The 13,215-nt window shown below is 38.6% G+C and overlaps 1 protein-coding gene across 2 annotated transcripts in view; it reads left to right on the top strand.

Annotated features, from left to right (window-relative positions):
• The window catches only part of PATJ (PATJ, crumbs cell polarity complex component), a 148,003-nt gene that overhangs the window by 103,783 nt on the left and 31,005 nt on the right, over positions 1 to 13,215 (top strand). For both annotated transcript variants that reach the window (XM_026853925.1, XM_026853924.1), the window contains exons 27-31: positions 329 to 401; positions 3,773 to 3,865; positions 8,334 to 8,408; positions 8,930 to 9,047; positions 9,569 to 9,702. In XM_026853925.1, coding sequence (XP_026709726.1) covers positions 329 to 401; positions 3,773 to 3,865; positions 8,334 to 8,408; positions 8,930 to 9,047; positions 9,569 to 9,702 — 493 coding nt within the window. The remainder of the gene's footprint in view (positions 1 to 328; positions 402 to 3,772; positions 3,866 to 8,333; positions 8,409 to 8,929; positions 9,048 to 9,568; positions 9,703 to 13,215) is intronic.

Below are 13,215 nucleotides of genomic sequence, written 5' to 3'. Positions count from 1 at the left end.
ACGCTCTTAGAAGAGGTTAATGAAGTCTTAGCATTTCTGTTGATGTGAGGGACCATAAACTCCAACTGCATCCTCAGATAGTCCACACAAAATTAGTTTTCCAAAGAATGTGATGTCAGTACATCCCAGATGAAACTACTGTGGCCCCAAGAAGGGATGTGATCTGTTTGTTAACAAAGAACAAAAGCAAAAAATGATGTGATTTCTAAACTTCTGGTAAGAAAGTTACTTTTTATGCTAGTGAGAGTATTTTCTTAATGGGAAAAGTCAACTCAAAAGTCTGGCCATAATGGTTTATTGTGTAATATGTTGTTGTTTGTTTTTTCAGAAGTGAAGATGCAGTCAATCAGATGGCTGTTATTCCTTTCCCATTACCTTCCAGCTCTCACTCTTCTATTGAGGTAAGGTTTATGGGTTGTTTTTTTTAATTAGGGATTGCTAAATTAGATAGATTATCATAATTAGCAGTTCATTATAAATTTGAGCACCTTCTCTAATTAAACCCTGAATCATAAAATGCATTGGGTAGGAACTTGACCTAATAGGCATATTTTCCCCTGTCTCTTCTTTATTGATCTCATCGTTGCTGAAAGGGCTGGCATGGCATTAATGACAGGTATCAAGCAGGTTATTGCTGTACAGGAGGAGGAAAAGTCTCCATATGCCATCTCCTATGCTTCTGCTTTCTCAGCTGGTTAGTCATGGTGAGGATCTTTTGCCTGGAACATGGATATCCTCCTATGGAAGAGAAATGACTGTTTTTCAGGGGAAAGCTCTCACCTTCTGAGTTCCTATTCCCCTGGAATACCCTCCTATCAGCATCTCAAAAAATGAAATGGGGATGGCCAGCAACTCGCTGCTGTAAAAGAGGTCGCTGTATACATAATTTGCATTACAAGAGCCCCTTGAGACAATCCCAGCCTGAGAGCCCTGGTCCACCACTTTGTCCTGTGCCCCAGCATCAGGCTTTCTCATTCCCACTCGTTTCCTTCCTGGAGGAGCAGAGAAGGGCTGTTTAAGCAGTGAGCTCTAGTACACAGTGTTGCAGCATGCGGTCTTCCAATGCAAAAACTGCCTTAGTGTGGTAATGTCACCAGTGTTTTTCTTCATTATAGTTGCTATCTCAGCCCCAGTGTAGACTGATTGCTCTCTTGTGCACCATGAATCCCTGCAGTGTCACCACATCGTTATCATTTTGACATCTCGATATGGTGTAACTAAATTTTCTAGATAAAGTACGCGGTTAGCCTTGCTGTTGCTTTTTAATTCTATTTCTATTTGAGCTAATAAAGCAAAAGATGTTTTATAATTCAATTGGGTTTTGGTCTTGCCTTGAATTGATAAATTCATGTGCACTGAACTCCTGGTATTTCAATAACCATTACTGGGATCCCACAGCACTAGTCCACGCTAGGTAATGCTGGATGAATCCTCTGTTTGCACGCTTGCTGTTGCTTTCCAGATTATATTACCACTGATGGCTACTTCCGTGCAGGCATAACTGTGCAAGAGCTGCTCAGTTTTTATTTGGATCTGAGTCATTTTTGGCCAGTGCTTTGGCTTTTCGTTCTCTCCTCCATCAAAGCAGCATGTCCCAGGTGCAGCTGGTGGATCGCAAATTACTCTACAATTTACAGAGCCCGAGTTCATTTTATTTTTGTTGACTCTGTAATACCTGTATTTGTTTAATATTTGTGTCTTCAGGATGAGCCCCGAAGCTTTGTTTAGGCACATTCTGTGCTGTGGTCAAATGACTGTAATTAGACTCTACCAGCATGTGGAAACCAAAGCGCTCAGCCTCGTGTGCAGTGTTTGCCTTTAGAGGTAGATGCTTGTGGGTTGAGTTTCATGAATTAATGGCAAGCTCTTACTATTTACACTGTGTCTGTTTGCTAAGTAAATGCAGGTTTTTTCTTCTAGCTAGTATCTTTTTATTATATAAAATAAATGTAACCAAAAGATACTATTGTTGTACAGAAATTTACACTGCTTTCCTTTGTCAGCTCTTTCCATCTTTAAATAGAGCAAACCAAAACTGACTGTGCATTATATCTTGAAATTATATGTTGAAATATCTTTGATATACCAAATAAGTATTTGCCATCGTGTCGTTACATACATTGTGCGTGAAACTTGTCAGATCACATCAAGTAGCCAGACTAGTGTAACGGAATATCAGGGTGCCATAGTTACCTTGTACTGTTGTGTTAATTTTCTTCATCTTATCTCTCGCCATTAAGGTATTTTAATATGAAAAGTAATAAACAGTAAATATACCTTAAAACATGGTCTTGCATGGAGTTGCAGGACAGGATAAGACTACATCGTGGTGTAATACTGTGGGCAAGCCACCAGAAGCAAAGTATATTAAATATTACTCTCAAATATCAGTTTTTTTAAAGTTTCATTCATCAGAAAGCCACAGAATGAGGTATTTTGCTGCAATATTGAACAAAGTGAGCCTTTGTAGGAATGCAAAGGTACTTTACTTGCTGAAGTGGCAGTCGAGGCATTTACATAATTCTCATTGTGCATTTAAATGTAAAATGTCTAATGAAAATTCAGAAATAATTTTGCTTCTAGGACTGAAGATCTTGAAATTTGATTTGTTGCACATAGTCCATTTTGCTTCGCAAGAGAGAACAACTCCATATTTGGATCAAAGGCTTAAATGTATTAAAACTACTTTAAAATATAGTCAATCAAAATAATAGATTCCAGATTCAGGACCTGGGTGGTTTAAAGAAGGGAAGGAGAATTAACATGTTAAGTTTTACAAGTAACCAAATTAATGATACTCTAACCTTTAAATTCTAACTTAACATTTTCCCTGAAAATATGACATTTCCTATCTATCTTAACTTTCCCATAATTGTCGGTATAGAAAGGAAATAATTTTTCTTGCAAGTGTACACTTCTTAAATAGTGTGCTACTTATTATCTAGAGAAAATCCCAGAAAATCCCAGTCAGACAAGCTTTTCTACCTAGTATGGTCCTATTTTATGTTTCAAGGGCAATTTTTGTTGGGAATCCTCTACAGAAAGAGAAAAACTTCGCGTATGAGAAAGTTCTAAAGCACATGTTGGTGAAAATACTTACGTCTTTTGGGCTATTGCCTTCATTTGCTGGTTCTGCAGTAGCTGTCATTGAATGTCATTTGCAGTATTTTCACAGTAATGTGCAGAAGTACCTAAACCCTGAGGTTACGTTTGCACTTCCAGTTGAGGATTGTGCTCCAGTGAGCTGCTGACAGTACCCTCTAACCAGGTTTAATTGGCTTTACCAGTTGCTCCAGGGTGGAGCACTCAGTCCTGCAGCTACCGACCTGTTCAGATTGTATGGAGGAAACCGTGCTTCCTTTAACATGCTGAGCATGCACAAGACTCTCCATCCCAACAGAAGTCTGGAGAAGGCCTCTTAATACAAACTCAATAGTTTTCACAGTTGATAGGGATTAGTCTGGCCTTGAAAGTTGACCCCGATCTGCATCTAAGTGCTAGTATTGGACTACCTTGACAAATATGTGCTAGTATTGGGCTGCCTCATGGTACTTTCATGCAGCCAAGTGGAGACCAAAGTCTGTCTTTCAAAGTTTGTATCATTTATTTCTCTCCTGACATTAGGATGCTTTAATTGTGGATCTTTTTACTTTTTCATGCTGCTACTTGTTTAGAAAAACAAAAGGAAAGGTAAAACGGTCTAATTTTTTTCTTTAGCTATTATGGGGGATCATAGCTCTGTTTAAGAACTGTTATCGATCCTTTCTCCCAGGATCATGGTGGCACTGAACCTGCAAACAGCGAAGAAGACCCGAGTTTGGAAGTTGTCATGAAGAGCTTGACTGATGAGGAATCCAGCAAAGCTGTAAGTGACTTAAAACAATACTTAATGATGATTAGATCTTAGAAAATGGAGGCTTATGGGCTTGATGTGTTTTTTCTCTGCCTTTGTGTTGGAATATTACGGAACACCTTTGTCAAATAATATCTGGTACATGTAAAGGCAGGATCAAGCTCTTAACTTTACAGTCATAGACTGTTTTCATGAACTAAGCAGTCGGTATAATTTGTTAAAATATTGAGATAAGAGTTTTAGTGTAGCGTTTTGGCCCTCTCTTGAGTTCTTTCTCAGTGAGTGGATTGAGTTTCCACTCTTGACATCCGTGTGTGACAAACTTCAGAAAAAAGTGTAGTCTGTAAATCATATTCTTATTTATATTCATAGCTTCATAAATTCTAAGGCCAAAGTGTCTATTATCATAATCTAGTCTTGCCTCCTGAATAACATAGCTATAGAGTTACTCTCAGTAATTTCTACATCAAGCCCATAACTTCTGGTTTAATGTGGTACTGTCAGTGTGCACTGTAATAAATACAGAACTTCTCATTGATACAGATGGAGATTTTTGTTGTTTACTAGGTCAGGATTGTGCATTATCAGAAATCTGGAAGTCCTTCAGGGTGCAGCTCTAATCTCTTTTTTTGGACTCTGTGTTAAAAGTTTAAAATGGAAAACTACTAAGCATGCTGAAGAGTGACTAACCTAGAGGTGCATAAAATTTGCTGAGACAGTCTTTTTGTCCAACAGCCTACTCCTTTTTCAAGGAGTGCGTTGGCTGAGACTTGCTGTGCGTGCACAGTTTCTGTGTGCTGTCCTCAGCTAAGGAAACCTGTCATTTCGGGATTTCTTTTTTCTGAAATGTCTTTCTGCTCCATTGTGTCTTTTGAAAAGAGTGTCCAGGGTTTTGCAAATATGAATTGAATGTACATAAAGTTCTCTGGCTAGTAAGTATTCAATTAATGAGCCTATGAATTCCAAGAGTTAGGAAGCGTTATGTGCTATTCAAGCAGTAGGATTGACCACCCATGTAAAAAGGATTGATTTATTTTCCTAATGGATTACAAAAAAGTTGGATTATTTGTATTTGGTAGCATTGTGCAGAATCTTCCTTTGATGTGCTGAATGAATCAATTTTATTGTATGTATTCACAGGTGTAACTCACCTGGTTTTATTGCTGTTCTTTCTCACTTTGGCAAGAAACTTTTGAGGGATTATATGTTAATGTGAAAAATTTCTCAAAGACTGAAGTGGATAAAATATATAAAATGTATTGTACAAAAATGAACTCTTGGTGTAGGATATTGTGCAGTGCAGCTTTCTGAAAGGTATTAGAAAAAGCACAAGGTTAAGGTGGGGGAGGATTCTGCAGCAATCCAAGATCAGTGTAGAGGGAAGATGCCACTGCAACAAGGAACCCAGAACATATTGGCAGCTTCTCTTCAAAAAAAGAAAGGAACTGTGAAGCCGAAGGGTGGAAGTTACAGTCTTTTAGACTGAAATGTAAAAAAAAAAAAAGAAAAAGATAAAGCATTGGTGATAAGAGGAGACAAAGTCATGGATTTGCTGAGGGCCTGTAGGTAAGGAGAACATCGGTAGAGTACTTAGGTTTTCTTTCCCGCTTTTACGAAGTTACGTCATCTTTCCACTTAAATTGTTCATGTAACAGCAACTGGCTGCTACAATTTACTTTTTATTTTTGGAATTCAAAATGTTTTATCCAGCAGGCCTGTATTATTATCCCCACTGTGGCACGGAGGGGGAGTGACCTGTCCTGGGTCACTGGTGAGAGCAGGAGGTCAGAGTGTGTCACTTCTGACTGCTGTGTACCCCTGCCTTCATCCAGTGGATATATGCTCAGAAGTGATTTGCTAATCTTGCCATTAAATAGATAGTGAAAAGTTAAGGGCTAAGAGATGGGTTTAGAAAAGTATTCGAATGCCTATAGACCCAACTGCTCATTCCCTAAAGCCGTCGGTTGGGCCAACCCTTGGTTTAGAGGCTTAAATGGATGAAAAATAGTGGCGAAAGCCAGTTTCGTAATTTCAGTTTTCTTTCGATCAGGATTTTAAAACTACATGGCAGATCTTTTTAAGTGTATCTTATTTTTGTAACTGCTGATGGTTGTGATCAGTCCCTTCTGACCAGAAGGAAATGGGTTTGTAGTGATACTGACATTAAGACCTCAACATTGCAGTGCGGCACAAGGCAGCTCATTATTTTGAGGAAAAGAGATTTCTCTTGTAGTCTTTTAGTGACTGTTGAGGCAAAAGAAAACAGTGCCTTGTTTTTCATAGCATGATGGTTGCTACTAGAGCCTAATGCTACTTCACTGTTATTGAATTTCTCAGTCATATGTCAGGAGAAATCAGGAATGTAAAAGTCAACAAGTAAGATCAAGTTCAGTGAGTAAATAAAAAGTATGTGCTTATCAGCAGAGATCTTCCACAAGTATGTACAGCTAAAAGCAGGGGCAGGATGTCTCACCAAGTGACAGCTGTAATAAAAAAAAAAAAACAAAACCAAAAAAAACCCCACCATCATTCTCTATTCATTTTTTGCTGATAAATTTGTCATTCCCAAGATACTTTTTGTTATCACTTCATCACTTTAAAAATTACAAAGTTACATAATGGACATCATTGTAAACTTGGATGGAAAGAGAGGGGAAAGAAAACAGCTTTATATTGGAATTGGAGCCAATGGAAGTGTTAGGCAAAGTCTGCATGCTTGTTAGCTGAGGTTTGGGGTGGCCTGATAGAAGGTCGTGGTTTTCTGAGGACTGTGGCTATCTTGCTTTCCGCAAGACATTGTTGGAAAAGAATTGATGCATGGGGCTTTGAGGTGCTCTCAAAACTTTGAACTTTACAAAGGTGAAAAATTGCTTGAGCGGTGATTTTGTGTGCTCTGAAGCACTTGGCATCATTAGTGTCCTGGCAGAGCATGTACATAATTCAGTGTCCTATAGGTGGGATAATTAAACTGATGTTTGGTATGTAAGAATGGATTAATTTTCCTTAAAAAAATTTGAATTTGGAACAATAATTTGTCTTTACCACAAACAGAAAACATGTCCTTGAAACATGGGCAAAGAGGAGGGACTTCATAAAAATGCTTTTGGATGCATTTGAGGGAGTTGAATTAGATTAAACCAGTCAGGTCACAGGCTTATGGCAAATGCTGGGTGCACAATTCAGGGCTTGAGGGGCTGGAAATCTTTTTATTTTGTTCAGGTACCTCTAGCACAGTCTGAGTTAAATGGAGAAGATTAGAGAGGTTTAAAAGTGATGCTTGGTGCTCCCTTGATTTGCAAGATGAAGTTTCAGAATTTAGTCACATATCAGAATGAAAAATGGAAGTATGAAATAATTTTTCATTGCTTATTAAAACAATCTCTCATAAAATGACAAAGCTGTCTTCCCATTTCTCCCCTGACACCTCTGATAATACAATGAGATCACCACTTTATCTTTTTTCTTGTTATCCATTTGGATAATAGTTACAGTAGGCTTGGAGAAAAATGCAGGGGAAAAAAAAGCAGCTTGTGGGGCTTGACATGATTTAACATAATAAAACTCTGGGAAACAAGTCCAGTATTTTCAAGCTCAGTTACCTAAAATTTGATAAACCTTTTTTTTTTTTTTTAATGTATGAATTGTGACCTTAATTAGAAATTCTTTTGATGTGCAGAATATCTCTGTTGTCTTTTGAAGCTGGTACTCAGCTTTTCTGAAAACTAGGCTGTTTATCAAGTTGTTTTAACATGGGTAAGACAACTAACTAATGCTGTGATCACAGAGACCTAAGTTTGGCTAAGAACTAACAAGGGAGAGGACCCTGTCTGGAAGCAGTTGTAGGAGAGAAAAAGATTTTTTAGTGAATTGCAAGGATACAGAAAGAAATTAGGATACAGGAGCCCATGACTGAAGTGTCATTGTTTGAGATATTTGTAATGAGGCTGGATGATGCGTTTGAAGCAATTATTTTAGTTAAGTGCTGGCAGCATGCTCAGTGCTGCTGAGGACTACTGAAAAAGGAAGGGGGAAAGAGAGGACAGATGACTTTGAAGCTCTTCCTGCTGTAGGCACCAAAGGGTCTGTACTAGAGTTCCCACACACGTATCATCACATTTCCACACAGTGTGGAAATTGCTGTCCTGGTCACCCCAGAGGAGGCACTTCATTCTTCTTTAGAGCTTCCTATTTCTCAGGAACAATATAAACCATGCATGATGATCTCCTCAAAAAAATTCCCTTCCTTGCCTTGTATATCTCCAAAACTGTTGGGTATGTTTTTAATAATTCCTGATATTCCCTCTATTCATATCAGCTTTTCCTCTTTCAAGTTCCAGGCTTTAGCTTTGTGTTGTGCTACAGATATGTGAAGAAATATCACTGTGTTTGCCTAGAATCATCATTCTGAGTTTTGGAGGATATTTTATTTAAGCTAATGAGACATTTTCAATACACCGCACTTTCTTTTTTGTCTTTTTAGGATGTGAAATGTAAAGCTGACAAGCCAGTGGTGGTGGTGGATCAGCAGGAGATAGAGGAGCAGCTCCCCGAAAATGTATGTGTGTTTATATTAACCGATAAGGTGGGGTTCTGGGGGCTTGATCTAGTGGAAGATTGAGTGATTTATGGGGGAAGGGGTTAACTGAGGAGACACTAAAATAATTTTCTTGGTGGAAACTTCAAAAAGTACTCGCTTCCCTTTAAGTATGTGGAAATAGTCACACAGGCTAATGTCAAGGATGTTCTTTGCTGTTTAAAAGTTAAAGAAAACCCCAACAAAACAAAAAAAAACCCCACACAAAACAAAACAAAAAAAAACAATGAACCCACACTGTTTGGTGAAGTCCTGCCCGTTTCCTTCATGAGCATTTCTGAAAGCACAGTTATCCAGTCATCCCAATTTTTCATTTATTTATTAAGATAATTCTTCAGTTTATTTATGCTTATTGCTTGTTTCCCTTCTGTTGATTTAGTGGATTTAGTAAGGTACTATAACCAACAACTCATGATAATGTCCACATAACATGCCTTTCTGTGATTGATAACTGATCTCTTCTGCTTCTGCTTTGCTTTTAGGTCCTCAACCAGATCAAACAATCCAAATCTTCAACAAAAGCACCAGTCAACTTACAGGAGATACCCCTGGTGCCAGCACCTACGTATCTTTCTCCAGAGGCAGAAGTCACCAACTGTAGTATGAACTAGTTATTTTTTCCACCAGTATAGTCTATATATAGTACCCTCACCTAGGATGTTTTTGTCTTTTTTTTTTCCAGCTAACTTCTGCTAAAATTTTTTATTTGAACATCCAATGACCTATTTTAAGTTATTTTATAAAGTGGGGGGGGGGGGAGGTGTTGTTCCCCTTTTAAATTAAAATAGAAGGAAAGGCAGTGTGGGACATCCTGTCCATTCCATGGTGCTGGAACATGGCCTTATCTGTCCTGAATGGAATACACCTTGCCATCGTGATCTGAATTGTATAGGTTAGAACTGAATTAGATGTCCTCCCAGACATTTACTTCCAGAACTCAAGTAGATATGATTTACAGGCTTTAGAAGTGACTCAGAGTAGTCTTCTAGTTCAGTTTAGATTGGTAAAGATGAAGAGCAAAATACAAGAGCTTAAATAGTTGCTCTCACACAATTCCTTTGATGATTTTCATTATCTCACTGAATAGTGTTACTTATTTCTTTACCTTTTCATGTTCTTAGGCATCTTTCCACCTCCACTGCCTGTGGATCCAGCAACATGCCCTATAGTTCCAGGGAAGGAGATGACTATAGAGATATCCAAGGGTCGGTCAGGCCTAGGGCTCAGCATCGTCGGGGGGAAAGACACTCCGCTGGTGAGTTTCTGTTAAACTAATATTTACTGTCTCTGTTAAAGAATAGGAGACAAAGAAAACGTTAAAAACTAATGATACCATTCATCTCTAATTGCTCTATTGAGTTGTTCAGTACAGGGAGCAGAAAGCAGCTACTACGATCTCCAGTAATAAATTGATCATTTTGCCTTGTATCAGATCAGTTGGTTTCTGTCCCTGTTTAAATTGAAAGGTTTGCGTTTCAGTAGTGCTTTCTGCTACAGTCAGAGTTTACAATTAGGCATTCTTTTTTTAACTGTCTAACCATTGTGAATTGAGAGTTTCATACAGGTAAGTTACCAGAATGGTTGGACTAGAAATTAATGTAACAGAGGTAAAGCTACTTCAGCAAGGTTAACGCCTCCGTCTTGAGAACATAAATGCTTAGTAGCTGTTTCAACAAACTGTGATTTATCTCCTTGCCAGCAAAAGCCCTTTCTGAACAGAGGTAAATCAAAGGTAATCTTTTATTGTTTTCTGTGTCTTTTTGCTTTATCTTGCTCTCGGCTATGCTGTTTTCAAAAAAGTTATCTTCAACTGAATTAAAAATGTATCAGTTCAAGTGTAAACTCAGCAAGTTAGTTATGCTAAACCCTTCTCTGCCTCTGCTGTTGCTGTTTCCACTCCACTTCCCGTTTAAGAGATGCTATGTTACAGTATAACAGAATGTCAGATTGTTTTTTTAAATGTCAAATTCAGTTCTTTCAGTAAATAAGTTTGCTGCAGAGGTGTCTTTACTGGGTTCTCCTGAATCCCCTGCCGCAGAGACACTGAAGGCAGTAGAGCTGCTCCCAAAAACATCATGGTGGTGCATCCTTAAGCAATGAAGAGCTGTGAGTGTCAGCAGCTACAGAGTGTTGCAATGTAGTAATCCCTTTCCAGACCAAGAAAAAAGAATCAAAACAACCCGAGGAAGCTGAAAGGAAAAAGAAAACTTTGTTTTGCAAGATGTAGGCTGTATCTTTTACAGTATTAAAGCTAAAACTGGAAAAGGTTCAGCTATTGGTCCCATTTATCCATGTCTCTGATTATGTAGAGTTTGGATGAATTGCTCTGTTTCGCATGGAGATAGATCTGAGTTATGTTGAAGGTTTAAATCACCCTTGTATGGTTTTCATCTGTCCAGCCATGGGCTCTTTTGTACCCAGTCCCTTTTTTGTCAGTCTCCTCAGTGTTGAGTAAATTCAAATAAGTTGTTCATGGTTAGTCATCTCTCTGCTTTTTCATTTAACTGGAATTTGGAAATAATACATGGCAGTCTGTCAGATGCAATCTGGTACATGTCTTTCATGAGATTTTAATATAAATAAATGAAAATTATAAATATCTGCTTTGCAGAGCAGATGAGAAAAACGCAAAGGATTTTATTCTTTAAAATGAGTAAATGGTTTGGATTAAGTATTATACTTTCATTAGTTTATTCATTAAAGTGTCCTCCTAGGAATTTATTTTAAAAACCTATGCACTTGATTGCAGTAACTGAAACGCATGAACAGAGGGAGGTCTGACTTCTTCTCACATTTCTGATTCCTGCATTACAGGGCCTATGAAAAAGATTCCCAGTTTCCTTTCCTATTTCTGAATCTGCTCATTCAAAGGCAAGCAATGTTGTTTCATAGGAAATGTGTTGCTTTTGCGAGACCACAGCTAATCTGAGCGCTTGCCACATGCAGAGACTCTCTCTGGGATTCTCCATAATTTGCTTATCCCAAAACGGTGCGTGCAAACCCTGTTCCTCAAAGCAGGTAGCCAGGATTGTGTCTTTAGCTGGTGGGATCATCATCACTCTGTCTACTTTGTACTACTGATCTCCCCCAAATTATTTTGATGCCTGCCTTTTTTTTTGCCATGAAGTCAGAAAACCTTTTGTGGAAGAGTTGAAATTAAGTTCACATAACATAATGAGGAGGAGAAAAAGAAAATACTCCTCAGGACTGTAAGAAAGTTTCTGTCTTTCTGAGTTTCATAGATTAGAGAGGAAATATAACAAAATAGGGACATGGGACTGAGTGATGTCTTGCTCTGTAATTCATTTTTAACCCAGTTATATAGATAGACATCTTTTATACTTTAAAAAAGGCAAAATAAATTGACTTACAGCTTCACTGTTTATGTATGTGTTGTGCTCATAAGCCATAGAAGTCCATCAGTTCTGAAGGTCTCATATGGCAGAAATTGTGTATCCAAGACCCACTGTTTTCTGCAGGGCAGAGAAATTAAACCGAAGCTATAATTGTCTTCAGCAGTTTGGGTTTGGTTTTTGAGCTATTTTTGAAATGGGAATTGTCAGATCAAAGTCAGAAAGCATGGGAATAGCAACATTTGTAGCCTGTCTCTGCAGGCACGACACAGTCTCGTAGTTCAGATGGCTCACACAGATGATTGAGGTGAGATGCACTCATGGGACCATGGAAATATGCTCCATCAGGGATGGGAAAAGGCATGGCAGAATGGGGGGGAATCTGTGGGAGCAGTGTCTGGGTGCTGCACAACTGCAGAGATTTTTTCTTTTACGGTTTTGTCCTCTGAGAATACAAGGCATGAACACCCATCTCTGCCTCCTTTTTCTGCTGAGTATCATTATTTCTTACCTGCAAAGGTGTGTAAGTGCCTACGAAACAATGAAATATATGAACCCTGGTTCCTAGGATCTCAGAAGTAATTTATCAAGAATGGGGGACACGGGGAGGCTGCTCCTCAGATTTGTCAAACCTGGAGTGGCTGTGACAAGAGTATAAGGGCCTCATCTATGTGGTATTAAAACACACTTGATCTAAAAATGCTTAACTGAGTGCTGGTAGTCAACGCTGATGCACAACAGCAGCTCACATGTGATGGGAAAGTTCACTTCAGAATATTTTGGATCTTTCTTGAACGCATGATGTACAGTCCCAGCTTTTGGAGTAATAAATCTGGCAACCCGCTAAGGGGACGCTCTGCTTCAAAATGAAATATGAAGTGCAACTTTTAAGTCATAACCTTAGGAATCTCATCAGAAATCACCAAGTAGAGACTTGAAAAATACGGCCTGTGAGCAGGGAGGTTAATTTGTTCAGGAGGCTGGAAAGTGATGTCTTAACTCCTGTGAAATGTTTTTTGTTGAGAAGATGACCATCTCATTAAACTTGCAGAACCTTTCAAGTTGCTTTTATTATAAGCAAGGGCTGAGGCTGTGTGCTTAAGGGAGCAGGAGAGCATCAGCTGGAAAGACGTGCTTGTAGAGAAGGCATGGAGAAGGAGGGATTGTCCTTGAGAGTTGTCTTCGTGTTTTTGATCTTTAGACTGCTATAGCCCTTAAGCAGTCCTGTTTCATTTTATTCTAAGAGTTGATTTTTATTTTTGTTTTTTCTTCACTGTCTTTTATTTCACCTTCCCATCTACCCCTGAGAGAACACAACACATGGCCTCTGCTTTAAAGCAATTAAACTGCAGAGTGGAGCTGGCTGAAGTACAGGGCTTTCAATTTGTGAGATTTTTTTTTTTTTTTTTGGTTGT

This window comes from Athene cunicularia (assembly GCF_003259725.1).
Source record: "Athene cunicularia isolate RWA chromosome 8 unlocalized genomic scaffold, athCun1 chr8_part1, whole genome shotgun sequence".
NCBI classification, from domain to species: domain Eukaryota; kingdom Metazoa; phylum Chordata; class Aves; order Strigiformes; family Strigidae; genus Athene; species Athene cunicularia.
Note: the sequence above shows the minus strand (reverse complement) of the source record. Positions and strands in the feature narration are given on the sequence as shown.